At 40.3% G+C, this 20,077-nt stretch overlaps 1 protein-coding gene across 3 annotated transcripts in view; it reads right to left on the minus strand.

Annotated features, from left to right (window-relative positions):
• The window catches only part of ldlrad4a (low density lipoprotein receptor class A domain containing 4a), a 72,946-nt gene that overhangs the window by 8,291 nt on the left and 44,578 nt on the right, over positions 1 to 20,077 (minus strand). The window contains exon 1 of one of the 3 annotated variants that reach the window (XM_043218107.1): positions 13,760 to 14,183. The exons of the other annotated variants lie outside the window; for them this stretch is intronic. Within the exon in view, the coding sequence (XP_043074042.1) occupies positions 13,760 to 13,874 (115 nt within the window). The 5' untranslated portion in view covers positions 13,875 to 14,183. Of the gene's footprint in view, positions 1 to 13,759; positions 14,184 to 20,077 lie in introns of those variants that run through there. 3 annotated transcript variants of the gene reach the window in all.

Below are 20,077 nucleotides of genomic sequence, written 5' to 3' on the forward strand. Positions count from 1 at the left end.
GGACTGCTATCTTCCGCAGAGGCCATTCTGTTACAGAGCCAAAGGAAATGGAGGAGGCATTACATAAGCCTATCTGAAACTTTTTCCCCCTCTCCTCTCGCTCTCTTTTTTATACCGTGCTCACAAGCTGCAAGACAACCAAGTCTGGCCTCCAGATCTATATTTCATGAAGCCATTTCCTGTTTCCTCCTCTCCACAGTTTCATAACAGAAGGAAAACAGCTGTGCTCTCACGATCTGGGAGGAAAGAAACGGAGCGGGTGGAGGAGGAGGAGGGGGAGAGAGAGGCTGGAGAATGGGGACTGCTGCTCGCTGCCAGCCATCTGTGCGCCGTCTCCAAATGTCTCCCCGGTACAGTACTATTCTCATGGAGTCGGGCACAGTACGTGGAGATCATGTCATGAGAGATCCAACAGTTGAACTCACAGCAGTGAGGGAAACTTCTTAAAATGGGCTTTGAATTCATACCAAAGCACACATTACACAACAGATTTCCAAGGGAAAGAGAGTGTGTGCAGTGAACGACTAATTTCCAAGTGACTTCATCGGCATGGCAAGACAGCGGGGACGAGAGACACCGAAAGTTTCCTTGCGTCCTCTCTAGTTTGGGCCAGCTCGTATTGCGGGGTGTACAAACGACACTAAAAGTGAGCACCCCCGGTATATGCCATGCACAAACATACAGCTGAACATGTTGGCGTTCATGACTGCGGGTTGCACTGGTAACTGGAGAAAAAAAACAGAGATGGACATATCCAGTCATAATACCACTGCTTCATCAAGCACAAGCCTTAATCTAGTTAACCATCCATTCATCCACGTCACTGTGCACACCAGACAACAAAGGCATTATGGGAACTTGAGAGGGGACGCATTGCCCCCTCCTCCTGTGTTATCTGAGTTGTCCCATCAGAATGCCAGACAAAAGGGAAGGGCACAAGCCAGACGCCCATGTGGGACAGAGACTTGCGAGACGGCAGGTTTCACCCAGAAACACAATCATATGGGAAGACTGAACCACGTCTCACTGCTGCAGTAAATGCCCCTTTCTGGAACATTCCCTAGCAACATGCTATGAGTCACTTTATGAGAGGCTGTGGAGGGGGCAAAATAACGAAAAGAAGAAAGAGGCAGAAAAGAAATGTCTGCAGAAGGTCGCTAGACTGAGGTACTGCTATTTCAGTAAATATTTGCAAGCTACAACTGTGTGGGACTTACACTATTCAGAAAAGACAGAAAGAGGCATCTATGCATTGTGGAATTTTCTCATTCCTCTGTTTGGGGGAAACAGAGAAAGGGGAAGGTGAGTTTGTGAAGTCTTTCACCAGAGCAGCCCTTTTCTGGTGTGACAGACATTTTCCATTCACACACAAGGTGTATGAAAAAACACGAGAGTGCAAGAGAGACTTAGAGTATGTGGGAGACAGAGGAAAGAGAGAAAGTGAGGACACTTCAATACTCAGAGTCTCATGGAACAAATGAGATCAGAGAACAACTCGAAGAGCCACCCAAAAAAAGACGGGCCAAATCTACGGACTTGAGGAACACCGCATTCAGTCATCGAGTAAAAATGAATGCTGCTATCTAACGCATGGCCTTTCACAGTGGCAGAGATAGCAGGAAGTGCGACACAGAACTAGGGCGCATTTAATCGTGCCAGTGGCAGGAGCTATTCGTCTGTGCCTCGCTGGCAAAGCGGCACTGTCACCTAAGCAGGGCGCAAGCCACTGACCTCGCTCTCTAATCTGAGATAAAGCGCTCGTATTAAAGAGACGCCCCATACGGGCGCCAGACACGTCTAGACTCCCCATGCCATAACACCCACTTTTCTTTAATTATTTAACCTCCCGGTAAGACTGTACAAGATAAGCTCTGCCTGGGCCCAGACGCCACCTGCTACAGAGTCCCCCTATTCCCACCCCCAACCTACAGCTCATCTCATCCCACCGGTGACACCGACTCACCACGAATATTGTTTTACACCCCTCTTCTACTCTTCTTCCATTCAACACCCCCTTCTCTTCCTCCTCCACCTCTCACTGCCATTCGCCCAGGCGGATTGAGTCATATCCCCTTGAAACAGGACCCAGCCCTGGGTTTAGTTCTTCATCAAATAGTGTTCGGTACATGATGTTCTTTCTGTAGTTCTGACGGCATGACAGAGCTCTTCAAGCACTCTACAGCACAACAGCCTGGTGCCGGCGACGGACACATGCTGCGCACAATATACATCATCCTCCGAACCTTGATTCCTGGTACACATGTATTAGTATTGTTACAGTAGACACTCTTAAAGTTGACAAGCTTTCATCGTCAAAATCATATTTTCACCCTCATAATCAGCGTTATTCCTTGGTGAGACTGTTCCACATTGGTGGTCTCGTTCCATAGGGAAGTCTTGAGATCAGGCATTTGGGGACCCCACACTGAGGCATGCTGGGATACTACGCACTCTGCATAAGACTAGCTGATCTTAATTCACATCCTGAAGGGATGAAAAGAATTCACACTTTTATTTTTACCACCTATTATAAAATTGCAGACTGAGGGTCTGTTCCAAATCTCTGTGTTTTTTTATTTTAATCTATGCACTGATATATTTTAACTTATGCAAAACCAAGTGCACTTCAATAGTACACCCAGAATATTCTGGATTCAGAATAATCATGAAAAAACAAGTAAGAAGGAAATTGATTGGATTTTGATAAGCGGGCGTTTTAATACCAGAATGATGTCAGACCATGTGGTTTATTACATTAATGCTAATCAGCATTTTAAAAAAAGGTTGCATTGTCCCAACGTATGAAAGCCTAAATGATTAATAATAACTAATAGCCCACAAAACTCATGGCAGAGTAGTTTGATGAAAGATTAACATTTGTTTTTTCATTACCATACACTGACAACAATACCAGGAACATGTATTAAGGAGGAGTCGATTTTAATTTCATTTAGACTTTAAAATTGATTAACATGCCGCAGAGGAAGGAACAAAAGCAGGAACAACGCAAAGATGTTTAAGTGGCTCTGTATTTTGTACTGCACAAGTATCAGTGAGCCCACCTCTCATTTTTGGATCAAAAGATTAAATTGCCATAGTTACCCACATTTTAAAAGTTACGGTTTCCATCATTTGGGCTACTCTGCGTGAACCAAACAACATAAATGATTGGACGGCAAATGGCTCGGTGGCTCTAACAAGTGACACGGTGCAAATAGCTCTCAAACATGCATGTGTCACGCTGCCAAACCCCAGACAGACTCTATGGTTTCCCTGTGCGATAATTTCCATTATCTCTTTGGAAAAGTAAAGAAAGAACGCTAAGCCTCGATAGCTTTAGTCCTGGCAAGAGAACGTCTTCTAAACATAGCGCTGGGAGACTCGGAGAATAACTAAGAACATCAAGTCAACAACATGATGATTATGACGGGGTTCAGCATGTGACTTCACTGACTGCTGTAATACGAGATGTGAAGGTAAGAGTCCATCCTATCTGAACACTGACTCACTAGATTAACACACAAACAACCCCTCGGCCTCCACGCGCTCCCCGAGGAACATACTACCTTCGGTGCATCATCTCCTACGCAGCTGACACTGCCGTACACGCAGAGAGAATGAGTGGTTGACGAACGAGACCAAAAAAGAACTGAAAACAAAAAAAGTATGACAGAATAAAACATGTTAGAAATGTCCTTCTTGATCACGGAATGGGCAGTTCTCGTCTTTGGTCGCAATACAGTTTTTCAGCTGTGCTAAAATACCCCATATGGTAACGGCTATGATCTGTATCACTCTATCTATATACAGTGTACGCCTCCAAAAAGGTGCCAACCATCAACCTTAGTTTACATGTCAGTGGAAATCCACCTTGACGTTTTTTTTGCTTAGATTTTATAAAAGCAGTAAGACACATAAAATGTTATGTCACTAACTGCAGTTTTTATATTAGAAGTAATCAAACTACTTTTTACTCGTTTATCACATTGATTTAGATCAAAATTCTAATCATAATTATATATATAAAAAGCAAAAACATTAAGTTCATCCGATATTAATCAAATCAGATAATTAGAAATATTTAAAAATAAAATTAACATTAAATAAATATTGCATTTGTTTACCTGCATGTCATGTGACCATAAGCCAACATCAGAGAACCTTGAACATGCAAATGTGTTACTTAATCATTAAAATATTTATGTTAATGATAATTCAAGTAGATTTTTTAGGTTAAATGTTATATTTCTCTATTTATTGCAATTGTGGGAACAATTATGTAATGTAACTAGTAGCCGGTCTGATTAAGAGTATTTTAAAATGTAATTTAATCTAATTACAACAATTACATTTTTAGAATCCGATTACGTAATTCAGATTATATGTAACGATGTTACTGCCCAGCTCTGGTTTAGGGTTTGCAGTTACTTCACTGCATTCTTTAGCCATAGCCAAACTGGACGTCCTCTCACATGTGTCCATGAGGATAAATAATATTGACAGGTAAAAACAACACATTAATTGCCTGGTCGTTCACTTACGGCCTAGAGTGGAAATCGATATTCGATTCTATAACTGGACTTTACAAGCCATTTGCTGAATAGTTTTAGTGTGCCATGTTGGAACAGGGAAAACACTCCAGTTCTAAATATTTATATCCCACTGACTTCTTGATACCTGCCGATTGACAGAGAACATTTAAGACCAATTTATAACTATGAAACCATACATTGGGCGAAATTTTGTGTTGGAAACAATATAGCTGCGTTTTCAACAAACCGCACAAACCGCACATAAAGCAGCCGCACTTTCTCAGCAAAACTGCACCGATCGTAACAGCGTGAAGACAGAAAGTGAACTTGTTACTCATTACTCTTTATTTTGCTGGCTTAATGTGAGAAATATCTTTAACGCATGTCATCACATGTTCTGAAGGTAGAAACGATGTTAAATTTTAACCCGCATTTGGCGGTTGAGTTTATATATAACGCAACATCTCCTATAACTCAAAATATATGCCTAACGGTCTTGATGAGCACAAACCTGATTCTTATAGCCCCGAAAGGAACCGTTTAAATAAAATGTATATAGTTGAATAATGCAAATGGTGAGGGCAATTTAAGTGCTAATTTTCCCAGACACGGCAACTGCTGACTGTCTTTATAAAATAATGCTCCCCCATTCTCTCGGTTTGGGGTCAGGTGCAAAAAGGGGTGACCGACATAATCAGATCCCCGACAGACTTTCAAATGAGGGTCAGGACGCGTCCCTCCCCCAATTTCAGCCATGAGAAACACAACAACAAAGCTATAATGTCACGAGAGTTTGACGCCGCTATGTTTGTAAACTTGCTTTACGGTTCCTCTCAATAATTTGTGCACCACTCAAACATAACGTCCCTGTTGTTACATGAATAATTTAAAGAAGAGATTAAAAAAAAAAAAAACTAACATATGCATTACTAAATGCAGCTATTTATTGCCATGCGTTGTTATATTGGGGCAAATTGTATCTAATCGTTTCCAACATTCCCAAATGAACACAAGTGTCTACGAATCCAAGCATATATAAACCTAAAATGTTCAAATGATTCAGTAAACCTTTATGCTTTAGTGAGTTCCAGCAATTGCCAACGCAGAACAGATTGTTTTTCTATTTAAATCAGGCAGCCTGCGCTCCACGAGGACGAGCGCGATGAATGAGAAGCTAAGGGTTACGACTGAGACCTTTCGACCTTTGAACCCGAGAGCAGGGGGTAGGAGGGCTGCTGTCTGAGAGCAGGGCCCGGTGCATGCATGCCTGATGAGAGGGGATGGGTGTGAGACACACGGTCTGATAACATCACGTCTGATCTGATTCTGTTGCGTCTGCTGTCTGCTCGGCTGTCTCTTTTGCCCCGAGCACCAATGCACCATTTTACAACAACAAAAAAAAAAGGCAGCGGAAGGGAGGCCAGACGCTGTGTGTGTGTGTGTGTGTGTGTGTGTGTGTGTGTGTGTGTGTGTGTGTGTGTGTGTGTGTGTGTGTTATGCGGACGAATCGTTTACATTCCTGGGTAAAAGCTAAACAGCGACACCGCTTTAGACGGGTCTGCGTTCTGCCACGACTCTTCTGAAAACCGCACGCAGGATTTTCTAAATAAAATGTCTATGTCTGCATTAAACACACGGTTTTCTTCTATAAACTTCTTTTTCTTGTATGTTCAGACAATTAAGGGCTATACAGCTAACCACACACACACACACACACACATGCACAAAAACCCTGAGCATGTGTCTCTTAAATGTTTTGCATGTGCTTGAAACAAAGAGACATTTAAACTTGTATTTAAACCAGAATTTAAAAAATCTATTTTACATTTATATTTATTTTGACAAGTGAGGGCCAATATATTTACTAATATATGCGTATTTGGACAAGTAACCAAAATGTATGCTTGGTTTTACATCGAATTAAATCAAAATGAATAAAATCTTAAATATACATTAACTTTCAAACGTTGCGCACCAAGGCTGCATTTATTTGGTCACATACAGTATAAATTGTAACAGAAGATATCATTAGAATTCAAAATAATTATTTTCTATATGAATACGTTTTAAATTGTGATTTATTATTCTTGCGATGAAAAGCCTTCAGTGTGACATGATCCTTCAGTACAAAATTATGCAGTTATTTTTTCTCCTTTAATTTTTTTTTTATAATTTTTTTGTATTATGATCAATTTTGGAAACAGTTGTGCCGCTTAACAATTTGCTGTTGAATCCATAAATGCATTTTTTTCAGCATTTATCAACTTTAGAACAGTGTTGTATTTAGAGAAAATATAGTTTAAAATAAGAAATCATTTTTAATGTCTAATCACTCTCTTGATATTATATTTAACATTGAAAAAAATCCAGTAGCAGAAGATTGGGAGATTTTATTAATCATTATAACACGTGACCAACCATGGGTTTGATATTTCAAAATCTGACAGTTGAATAAATAATATCCTGATGTTTTCTGGTATAAAAGAGAAATCAATCGTTTTGGCCTATACAATGTATTTTGGGCTATTGCTAGAAACACAACGTGCTCCTTAAGACTGGTTTTGTGATCCAGGGTCACATATAAAACATTTAAAAAACACCAAACAACGCACAACCGCCACTGTGTAGTGCCTAAAGGAAACGACCTCCAAAGAAAAAGGGCTGACATCAGACACAAGTCTGGTCCTCTGGTTACACAAAAGCCAAACACAGGCGAGAGACTTGCGCTCTTAAACCCTATCCATTATCAGCACTCCCCCATCAGACAGCGTGAATACATACATGGGTCCGTCCACATACGACCCGTACAAAACACACTAAACCCCCAGCATGACTACCAATCTCCTCTGAGCCAGTCCCCGGGGCCCGCTGAGAGTCCCAGAGGGTGAGTGGAGGAGGAAGGGGGGCCAGACACAAAGGAGGGGACCATGGCCAATGTCAAGGCTGGCTGACTGCTGCGGGTGAGGCTCAGCTGCTGCTGTCAGAGGGCAAAGCTCATCGCCGGCAGGAGCGGAGGGTGACACCCAGAGCTGCCCACCCTTTGCCTTCCAAAGACACCCGGAATACCGCGGTGAAGCGACCCGACAGCGCTCGCGCAAACAAACAAACAGAGGCTGGCTTTGAGGCCATCCGGTCACCGGAGAGCATGCTAACTTAACTATACTGAAAAACATTAGTCTTTAGTGGTTTAGAAACCCCAAAATAATGCACTGAATTCAATTTGAAATTTTGGAGTTCTTGTAAGATACACATGGATTGTTTTTTGTTTTTTTGTTTGAATGGCAAAATTGACAGCTCGGCTGTTTTGAAAATTTTTTCCATTAACATTTCTTCGCTGACTTGAATTCCTATCATAGTCTTTTAGAAAAACGTAACCATGGTTTGGTGCAAACAAATAGCAGGGAAACAAATCAACGTGATCATACAGATTAATATGAATCAGCCTAAAATTTGCAAGAAAAATAAAAAAATAGTTACTAGAGATTGCTTTAAAACGGATAAGCCCTAAGTAGTGAATCAGTTCGTTCATTTTTATGAATTGTTTTGTTCAAGTGGTTAATGTGAATGAATCGATTCACAGAATCGTTTCTTATTTTATTTTATTTTTTAAGTGTTTTGTTAAATAACAGCTATGTTCTGTTTTGGTTACACAAATTACAAGGCAATTTAGTTTCCTTTCTATTTGTTTACTTTGTGTAAAGAATTCTGCCCTAATTGAGATGTAAAAATGCTATGTGGCAGAAAAATAAGACTGATTAAATTATAAATTATTATGCTCTACAGTTGCACTTTTAAAAAAGCAGCTTCGGTTTACACAAAAAAAATGGGTGTATAATTTGGCTCAGAAATATAATTACAAACATTTTTTTAAATGTTTGTAGAACTGAAAAAAAAATATTCTCCAACAGTGTAGTGACCTTTTTTCTTGCTAGTAGCCTGTAGTAAAAAGTATCTTGTCGGTGGTTCTTTGAACTGCTTATAATTATAAGCAGTAGTTTGGAAAGCTACTGTTTCAAAGTAGCTTCCTGCCAGTCACAAAGACAGACGTTTTTCAGTTGCAGTCCAAGAGACGCATTTCATTAGCACAGCCTTGCTATCTCGCTGGAGTGGATCTTCGGGGGGTTTAATGATCTGACGGAAATGGAACGGTGCGTTTTAGTGCGTTTGGTTTTAGTACCGTTGTAAAAGATGAATCTAGTTACCCCTCAGCAAGCCGACCCACCCCCAGTGTGCCTTAAAACCCTTTTGACATGACACCGAGCACACACGCACGCACACACACCCTCCTCGGAGCGAGAGCAGGCCATACAAAGATTAGCAGGAGGGGCTGACAGCTGACCTCCGGAGTGACCTCATCACACTCGCTCACAGACGCGCACACACCGCCCGTGCATTAGGTGCATTAGGTTATTGGATGGAGCTCTGTTATGGCCAGGCTGGGCCTGTAAAGTCCAGGTTTGATTGCCCTGCCCGGGGGTTAGTGGGGCAGGGGTGTGACCTTGAGTCTACCCCGGAGCCGCGCTGCGGAGGAAGAGCAGAACAGAGCGTGCATACGGTATTGGATGGAGCGCTAGGGCCCACGGGCGCGTTTGACTGACGCCTCTCTAACAAGGCAATTACTGATCTCTCCTATGTGTCCGCACACTTCACGCAACTGCTCCGCTCACAAACACTTGCACACACGATGGGAATCACTAGAAGTTACATTCTCCGTAACTTCACTCAGTCAAGAGCTGGGAGTAACAGTGAATGAAACCAAAGTGTTGGGGATCATAAACCAGTACTGGGGAGTGTTAGCAGGTTTTTATGTTACTGACAGGCCGATATTTGATACATATGCAAATTTGCACATAGTATGTAAATTTATAAATCGGAGCGTCAAAGATAAAATGGTAAAAAAAGTAAAAATCGTATATTTTGAATATTGATTGATGCTGTTATCCATTATAATAAAAATCTTTATTGGTACATATACATATATACATATATATATATATATATATATATATATATATATATATATATATATATATATATATATATATATATATATATATATATATATATATATATATATATATAGAATACAATATCATTAACGTACAGTTATCGGTTACAAGTAAAAAATTGTAAAATATAAAAGTATACTAACCAAATATGGTATTTGATATACGTACGTAGAAGTGTTTTTTTTGAGAATGGCTATATTATCCTTTATTCCTATCCTATATATATAGCAAACATTATTTTTTTCATTCATTTTTGTAATAAATGCCATTTACATCTACACCGTTACAATATAAACTAAATAGTTTGGGGGTTTTTTGTAGTTTTTGTCGTTGTGAATTAAAATGAACATTATTCCAGTACGTTTAAAACTTTAATAATTCTGAATTTCAAGTTTGTGTTGCTTACCATTTCTTTGCAACTATTTGTGAAATTTACCAGCAATTTCTGAATGTAAATAGTTTGTACACTAAATTTGTGCAGTGTTTCTAACAAAATAACAGCAGTACGGTTAATATGCGGTATTGGCCAAATTTGGCTATCCGTGCCAAAACAAAGTTGTTACCGTAATTCTTGCGCTAAAACCAACTTCGATGCCAAGATTCAACCTTCCTAACCTAAGCTGACTGCATCCCCTTTAATGGCATTTTAAAAGTTACGCCAAGCTTAAAAAAGCGACAGCCTCCCACGCTCGACTTTTACTACCATATTTCTAAAGACAGCATCTGTAATAAATAGTTAACAACACAGACAGAACCTCTGGCCTCCGACAATAAACACTCGACTCTCGTGTCTCGTCTCAGGCCTCACCCTCCAACCCGGGCCAAGCTTCGGTCCGCCAGTGGAAAATAAAAAAGGTGCCAAATTGATGCAGAGATCAGATATTGACGAGGATGGTGTTTTTGTCCCCTGCGTATTTGTTACATACGAGCCGCGGCGCACTAGTGAGCCGAATGCCAGTCCAATATCCTGTTTCTCCATTCTGGTGCTTGACTTTGGCCGCTGCCCCACTGGAAATGGACTGCGCTAACCCCGCGCGCGCAGCCATTTGCGAGCTAGAAAGAAAGACGCGACGGTCGCTCGTTTGCCGCGCAGCGCGGCTAGCAACGCAACGGTGCCGTTCCGCGCGGCGCACTATTAATAGCCGGGTTCTGTTTTCACTGGAAACGGCCGTATGGTGTAAGGCCTTTGTCAGATAAGATAAGCAGCCTTTCGCTCGCAAAAAACCTCAGACTCAGGCCGTGCCTAAAACAGCAGACGGAACAATGGCTAATGCGAGGCCAAACCTGGAGAGGGAAGGAAACTCCTAGAATCCAATAACGCACACGTGCACCAGGATGCAGGAATGCTAAAGCTAATACGCCGCTGATTGTACAGGCCGCTTCCGAACGCCGAGCCCCGAAAGGAGTGTCCTTTTTGAGATTTGGTGTGTGTCTGCTGTGTCACTGGCTCCTCCGGTTCTCCAGCACTGCGGTACGATCTGAGCGCCAAGTCACCAGGCATTCCTCCGTCTGCACGGCCCGTCCCGAACACCACAGAACAGACACGGAAACCCACAAATGCACTCTCACACTCACGTGCCGACACACACACACACACACACAGACACTCATATATACAGTATAGGCTTGGTACAGTTTATCATTCAGGAAAAACGAACCCACACAATTTGTGCCAAGACCACCCATCGAGCACAAGGAAATTAATTCTAACAAATAACTCGAATCTACTGAAAACTGTCGGGAACGAGTATGGGTCATGTTTCTTCTCCAAACCCCAAAGCAGGAAACGGTTATATTTTGTTGAAAGAAAATAAAGCAGATTTTATGACCATATAATTCGTTCGCAAAAATGAATTAACCTTATGTAAATTAGAAAGACTTTAATTTATGTCTATTTTTATTTATTTTTTTTTTCTCCGTATTACAGTGTTGAGAACTTTCCGGTGTTGCACATTTCCAGAGCTCTCAGAAGCAGATGTCGTCATAGTTATTCAGAAATGTTTATAGCAGTGAATGGGAAAAAAAAAAAAAAAAAAAAAAAAAAGGAAAATTATGTAATTTTTGTGTTCACGTTTGCTTCAGTATAGCGAAGTATCCTTGACAGGGTTTTTGTGACTTTGCAAAAGAGGCGAGAACTTATAGAGTAAAAGAAGCTATAGAGAGAAAAAAAGTATAGCGTTATAAATGTACAGACATTTTTTTCAATAAAAATATATAACTCTTAAAGTAAAATAGCCTTTCGGATTTGCGGTTATATAAATTTCTGGGTGATGGTCATAAAATGAATAATGCCAATAAACAATACAAAATATATTTCTATTCAAAATATAATTGACTTTTTTGTTTGTTTAATTTTTTAGGTTGTTTTCATGAGATTCACCCATCTACTCATTTTCATACAAAATATTTCTTCCTATTTTTTTGGCGAATTTTCAGGTTGAAGGCTATATCTCTATCTATCTATAAACCCATCTAATTTCTCCAGTCTCAATTCCTTCGAAACACGCAAACCCTTTCCCATTCCCCCCCCCTCATTCTTTCCAATGCAGTCCTCGCTGGCTGAAGGACGCTGCATATGCATCATACATCTTACAGAAAAGAAATCAATTCAAGTTCACGAGCAAATGAAAAGTTTCTGGGTCAAGACATCAGTGGCGTCTACCAGGGAGCTTTGAGAAGAGGGACGATTCTTTCATATGAAGGTTTACTTTTAATAATTCATCCCATTTGCGGCAGAAATAGCCGGTGCGAGCACTGATTATGACAGGCCCTTTTGTCCTCTGTGGATTCAGACAGCCCAGAGTCTCAGCCGGACTTGAGTAAGACAGTCTGGGTTGAAGTGGGGGAAGGGTTGACTGACTGGCTGCCCGCTCCAGACCGCAGTGAACCAATTCCCAGCAATAACGCCAGCGGACGTGCACACATCTTTGAGATCTACACACTTTCCCCCCCGCAGCTTTTACGTTAGAGTTATAACGTGAAGCACTTGCGAACAGTAACGTCACACCGACTACACGCAATTCACATGTTTAGCATGAATACTAATGAAAAGAAGAGATTTGATGGTACATTAACGATGAGACTAAACGCATCTGGACAACGAGAGGTGTGTTTGTCTGGGAACCATGAAGAAGCAATAGAGTTAAAGAATGTGTGTACCATGGCAAGCTGGTTTAATATTGTACTTAAAACCAAGCCATTACTTTTTAGTGACTATTCATTGTACCTATACTTAATCCAACGATGCTAAGTATCTGTAAATATAGTTACTAGCATCTATACCAGTTGTCCCGGAGTAATTAAATACACAATAGTGCCTATTTGTTATACCAGCCAAATTGACAATACGAGAAAAAAAATACAATTTAAACCTAACTGTGAATAGCCATTCTGCCCAAACAAAATACAAATAAAAGAAAGTGCGTAAAAATGACTAGCTTCTTTAAATGCTAGCGTCTCTAAAATCGGTGCTAGTAGCTAATAAATAAGCACCGGTCAACGATTGAAAGGATGCTAATCTCTACTGGTATCAGCTACTGGTCAATTAAGAAAAAAAGCCTATCTAACGTAAAACAGATACTAGTTAGTTTTAAGTCGTAAAAGTTAAAACGGCTTGCCATATTGTGCGCAGCCCCCACAGCAACACCAGCAATATTCAACTGATGCATTGAGTTGTGTTCCAGTGCCAAACACTCCCAGACGCCCGAGTCATCAGAGACACTCATTTGTATCATCATGTTTAATTGGTCAAACGGTTTAAAATACATGATCAAAAACTCGTTTCTGGCTTAGCGTGTCTTATTTTGGGGGCGCTGGACGAATAGTTTGATACGCCACAACCGAACGCGATGGGTGTGCAAGTGTGATAATGACAAATAACGGTCAAACACTCCCAATAATTCGACCCGAGAAGGACATTCGCGTTCAGATTAATCTTCGACACGTTCGCGCTTGACATGTTCGCGCCGTAATAACGGATTCGGAAGTGCTACAGTCACATTTGATACGTTTTCGAATGCGGCCGGATTTAAATGACCGAATCTCGCGCTGCCGTGTTGTCACCAGGCTGAGCCGAGCACGGCGAACAGCGCGGCTTTAAAACGTTCTATTTTTTTAATCGCCTCGCGTTCGAAAACGGACCGAACGTAACAGTTTCGGGAGACGCGTTCCGTTCCCTCCGCATTCAAAAACGGCTGAGGAAAAACCCGCCCTACTTACATATATCCATTCCCTGTGGCTGGGATAGGGTGCAGTTGCAGGAGCATGTGTCATTGGAGTTGGCGTTGTTGTTGTTGTTGCTGGAGCTGCTGTCCTGGACCGTGATGTTTCGCATGGGGGCTCGGGGAATGACAGGACGGGGGGGAAGAGAGCCGCCGGCCGCGGCCCTCACATGAACTGAGGAACACTTCCACAGCAGACTCTCATGCCATTCTCGCGACTCTTCGACACTTTTTCTGCTGCTAGGCTACGTTAAATAAGTTCCCCGCATCTTGACGGTCTTTTCCTCTCGCGTTCATTCAGAAGAATGGCTTTCTGTGACGGTCTCACCTCCTCCTGCGCCTCCCTCCTCCTCCGAGAGAGGAGCAGCTCCAGACAGACAGACAGGAGCGGTGGGAGGGGAGACTGGCGCTGACAATGGCGGTGGGGAGAGAGAGAGAGAGAGAGACAGAGAGAGAGAGAGAGAGAGAGAGAGAGAGAGAGTTGCTCTACCCTCAATGGGACTGTGTGTGTGTGTGTTAGAGGCGGTTAGAATTACACACACACACACACACACACACACACTCATTAGTGCCAGCCACGACCAATCAAGGCAGGCATTGAAGAGGCTTTAACCTTGGGCTGACCCCACAGTCTAGCAGATATTCAGCAGATGTGTCAGACACCCCCCTTCTTTCCCAAACTGTCTGCGGTCTATAAATATATCCGGGCCGGTTTGGTGTGGGGAATGTCCGGCTGAGTGGGCAAAGCGAAGTAAACTGAGTTTGTGAAACGCAGTGCACCCCCAAAAGTATTTGCACACTTAAGCCGCGCTTAATTTGCGAATTTAAATGGCATTGCATTACAAAATATCACACCGAGTGTCATCTGCTAATACGATTATAGAGCTTTTATGACAACCAAATCACTTCGCTCATGTCGCAGTGCTTTTTGGATGCAGCAGTTCTCCTCCAGACAAACTAGTAATGTTTAACAACATAAAAAAAAAGTTCATGCTTTAATGCGTTATATTTTTTGGGCCCAAGCACATGTTTCATTCTAAAATCAATAGAATTTTATATATAAAATAAAGCTTGTGAAAATTTCAGAACTACTCATAAGTTATTAATATTTTTGTGGCATCGTATTCATACCAATTTAAGCATTTGGGTACTTTACTCAAATTCTAATTTCTGTAATGTTAAAAAGCCCATTATTAATATGAATTTCATTTAATATTATTTAAATTAAACTTTTTTTATCAGTGTTATAGTATTATTTGTATATTGCTATAGTATTTATTCTTATATTTATTTGGCTTTTTATTTAATATTTTGTTTATATATTTTTATTTATTTTTTACAATTTAGTAATTTTGGTATTATAAGTTATTTAGTCCAGTTAGTTGCCATGGAAACCTTTCTAAATTTGGTTCAAGCTTCATATTAATATTTTATTTTATTTAGCTTTATTACACGTAATAAATGTGACTTCTAATATTTTAAGTTAACGATGCTGGAGTTTACATCACATACATGATCACAGTATTTCTTTCACTGCCTCTACACGGATTATAGAATTTTTTAACAATACGTTACAGTAAATAATCACTAGTTGAGTACAAAAAAAAAAAATCAAATGTATTTTAGATGTGTAGTTGAAGTGAAATTTTTATTTATTTTTTTACATATTTTTTGAGGTAAAATGTGACCTGTTTTTGTGACGACCTAACACAACCGGCCAATGTTTTTAAGTCTATATTACATGCGCTATCTGTGCGAACAGACAAAACACAGGAATGTTTATGTCTCAGAAGAAAAGGACATGAAGACTAATTCAGTCGTGTTTACGAAGATGAAAGGCTTGCGCCATTTAACTGTTGTCGTTTTTTAAGAACTGTTTGTCAGACTGGAGAGCTAAAATTGGCCTTGTTATGTCTGAAACTGAAAGAGCTGCAGGTTTCTCTTCAGCGCCCTCTAGCGGCCTCTGAGCTCGTGGCACCACTGCATTGCTTCTAACGTTGGAAGAGTGACCTGTGTTTGTGGCCTACTTTCGCCCGTGACCTCTCACTGATGGTTTGGAGCGCTCCGGGCCGAGCTGCGGTAACAGATACTTGTGAGGATATTTACAACGATAAGACAGTCTGCGGTGAGACAAGTTTTCCCCGGCACGAGCCGGTCACGGTAAGGTCAGAAAGATAAGGAGAGTTTATGACAACCTCTGCATTTTTAAAAAAAAGAAAAGTTACTGGGTGACATAACCGTAAAACCTAGAATAACTTACACTTCGCACCATTTTGATTCACGGGGGCGTTAATGTCCGAAAGCGCGAGTGATTGCATGTCAAAAGTTTACGATTGCGCAAACGCCCACAGTCAGCGTGAGCAATAGTGATGGAAAATCTTCAAGGAAAATGGAGGAAAAACTGGAATCATTTACGCTAAATCGCATGGCACAGGCTTCACAGTTACCTAATGCTAATTAAGCTTTCTTACAATATCAGCTCACGCCACAGACGACTCCTTTCAATGGCTGTCAGTGTCTTTAGGGATGACTCACAGAGTGTGTTGCTGGAGGCCAAGCTTCTTACAGCTGAGACGCAGACACATCCGTCTGGCTCCGTCACAGCACCTGTGATTGCTCAGGTGGAAGTCTAAATCACACTGCCGTCAGCCATCACATCAGCAGAGATCAACATCACAGCGAGACCAAGCGCTGCACCGTGTCTGATGTCTAGCCAAACAAGTAAACGCGCCGTATATTCATGGGAGCAGACAGAACTTCAGACTGATGTATTGCACTGTGTATCTGGACAATATCGTTGGGAATGAAACTAATTTAACTAACTGAAGCACAAACACACACACACTTGAACAGATACACTAGAGAGCACTTTGACATTTTTTAATTAGACTGATTCTAATCACGTGTTCGATTTACAGTAAAATTAGAGGTAAAAACAATTTTTTTGTTAAAAGGAATCTTTTTCAGGCATTTTAGTGCTGTATACGGTCTATAATTGTATATTTCATTATATAATATGTAACTTGAAATATTTTAAAAATGCGACAGTAAAATGTGTTAACTAAGTTAACTGAATATGGTTGAACATAACATTTTACTATTAAATATTTTATATTCATTATTATTAATATGATTTGGCATTTCATATAGCTCTGTCTTAGTATTTTATCATTATGAAAAAATGATATACACACATAATTATTGCCTTTTTATAATAAAATATTTAAAATATATGCCAATATGCCATTCTGTAATATGTGAAATAAACTATAGTAAACTAAATGAAATAAATAAATCTTCTTTCTAACTAAACTTTAAATATTACCATAATTAATGAAACTATTTAGATAGATTATAAAATTATGAATATAATTTATAATTATATATAAGAAATATATTTTACTGTGACATATGTAAATTCTGACATTGCCAATTTTATTAGTGGAATATTTTGCAGTAAAATTGCATGTATCGATTCTATTTATTCAATATTTTAATAGAACTTTTAATAGAAATCAATATTTTTTAAAAAAAATGTGGCAACAACAATAGCGAAACAAGCATACAGAATTTTACTTAGGTATTTCATTCATGCATTCATTATTTATTTTCTTTTTAGATATTTTTTGCCATCGTTAGAAAAAAAGAAGAAATAAACGGCTTGTCAGATTTAGCAAAGACAACTTTGCATCCAAACTATAGCTTAAAACACACACACACACACACACCGAGCGAAGCACTACACATGAATAGTCAACAGTATTGATTAGGAGTGATTAGAGTAGCTGCAGTCAGCATTGACTAATGTAATCCTCATTAGTCCTCTCTCTCTTAACTACACTATCAGCTGCGGTAATACCCCAAAATGAGCTACTAAACAGTAGAAAGGAAGAAAGGCCAGACACACAGGAATAAATCAGACGGGAACAAACCAATACGAACGCAGATTCTAGACGGTTTGCATCAAGCCTGCCAAGTTTGTTTGTGTGTGTGTTTTACCTGAGGATGGGAGATATTGATAGGCTGTAAAGTCATGGGCGGCGAGCGGCCGTGCCCCGGGGAGATATGCAGTCTCTCACTGCCGCTGTGATGAAGTGTTTACATGAAGGGATCACCCTGAGGGGGCGGTATTCATTAACCAGACTTACAGACTCAGACTATTGACTTCTCGCTCTAGACTGAACCTCTCTCTCTCTCACACACACACTTTTACCTTTAACACACTTTCCACAACTTCTGTTTGAGTAGCTGCTCTTGAACTTGGACTTTTGTTATTGAGCTCTGTTTCCACTTAGAGCTCCACAGCACCTCATTTTATTCATTTACAGACTTTACAGACCAAACCTAAACTATAGCTCCGGGGAGTCTTTAATGCAAGAATGGAAGGAATAAAAAAGAGAAACAAGGCTTTGTGCATGTTGTAAGGAAAATATGAGTGGCTCTATCTGGTAAACTACCTGAAATAGCATTCATAACCCAGTTTACTTCCACAATCCAATCCCGTAAATTTAAGAGGATATTATAAAAAATTATTAATTAAATAAAACCAAACAAACAAAAAGGATGGAGAATTGTTATCATGTGCAGCATTGAATACCCGTGACACAATGCCATTAACAGCTGAGGTACAATAACCTGTAAATAGTTGATTAACATTGCAAAATGTATGGTTACATGCTGCGCAAATGTTTTAAAGGTTACTAAGGCAGTAACATTATTTGTCCTTCCACTGATCTAACCCTCCATCCATCCATCCATCCAGACATCTTTGCATCTATCCATCCATCTATCTACCCAACAAGGATATCTATCCATCCATCCATGTGTCCATCTGTCCATCCATCCATTTATTCATCCATCTCTTCATCTATCTGTCCATCCATCTGGTTCGCCCATCCACCCCCTCTGCCCATCCATTCATTCATCCATCCATCTGTCTGTCTGTCCATCCATCCATCCATCCAACCATTTATTCATCCATCTGTCTGTTTGTCCATCCATCCATCCCTCTGTCTCTCCATTTATTCACCCATCACGTCATGAATCCATCCATCTGTCCATTCATTCATCCATCTACCCATGTATCCATACATACTTTTATCTATCCTTCCATCCAACAATGTCTATCAATCCATCCATCCATCCATCTATCAGTTTCTCTATCCATTCATTAACTCATCCATCTCTTCATCCATACATTTTTTACCTCTCCATACATCCATCAATCATTTACCCACGCATCCATCTAACTATATATCCATTTACACTATCTATCTATCTATCTATCTATCTATCTATCTATCTATCTACTGATGTGTTCATCCATCCTTCCCTTTTATCCTTTTAAACTTTCAGACAAGCCTATAAGTCAACATTCAAGTTCATCCTCACAAACTTTCCTTTCTTTTTAATTAAAACTTTCTATTGGAACTGCTTTCGATTTTAATTCCATTTCAAATTTAAATTAAATCGAAACCATTATCTTAAAGTTCCCCTCAGTTCTGCTCTGAATGGCGCACATCCTAGTTAGCATCTGAAGAGTCGTGTGCATGTTTTCCTTTGCCCATCCCGGAGAAAAACCCAAACACTCAGAACGAGACAAAATATTACACAACTTCCTACAAGAGCAGAGGGGGGAAAACGGGGTGGAAAACCACAGGCCTGAACCCTTGAGTCACTAACGGGCATGTAGGTTATACATAAAACATTTCACATATTACACTGTAAAAAGAAAATAAACATTTTCCGCCAGGACATTATCTGTTAAGTTTACAGACCTTTCCTTCAGCTCTAAAACACAATACAATATAATGCATAATGCAACATATGGCAAAACACCTGTGAAAAATCACCACGGCAAATTCCTTCGTATTAACGCGGTACACTGGGCCCTGTTTTTACAGACCTTTCTTAGAGAGTGCAGTCTAAACATCTGCAGCTTTCTCCCACTTTTTCTCGTTCCTCACAGGACTCTCACGGTAAGTAAAACCACTCGTTAAAAAGCCACACGCAACCCACTGGGGGAAACATACGCCCAGGTTTGTCCTTTACTGACTGTCTCGCCTGGCTTTTAGCAACCTTTAGAGCTTCTTCTACACGACTGCGACCTCAAATCAGGACGTATCTCTCCGACTGTCATTTCTCCTGCGCTAAAGAGTAAATCAGGAGAAGAGAGAACCGAAATAACCATATGGGCACTTGATAGATGTAACAAAAACATCTAAAAACGCATGCAGATACAGAGATTCGCTCCAAGAAATTGTGAATAAGTGCAACTCGAGCCTCGTTTCGAAGACTGATCTCATCTGCGTGAGTG

Source organism: Puntigrus tetrazona, chromosome 19, assembly GCF_018831695.1.
Source record: "Puntigrus tetrazona isolate hp1 chromosome 19, ASM1883169v1, whole genome shotgun sequence".
NCBI lineage: Eukaryota > Metazoa > Chordata > Actinopteri > Cypriniformes > Cyprinidae > Puntigrus > Puntigrus tetrazona.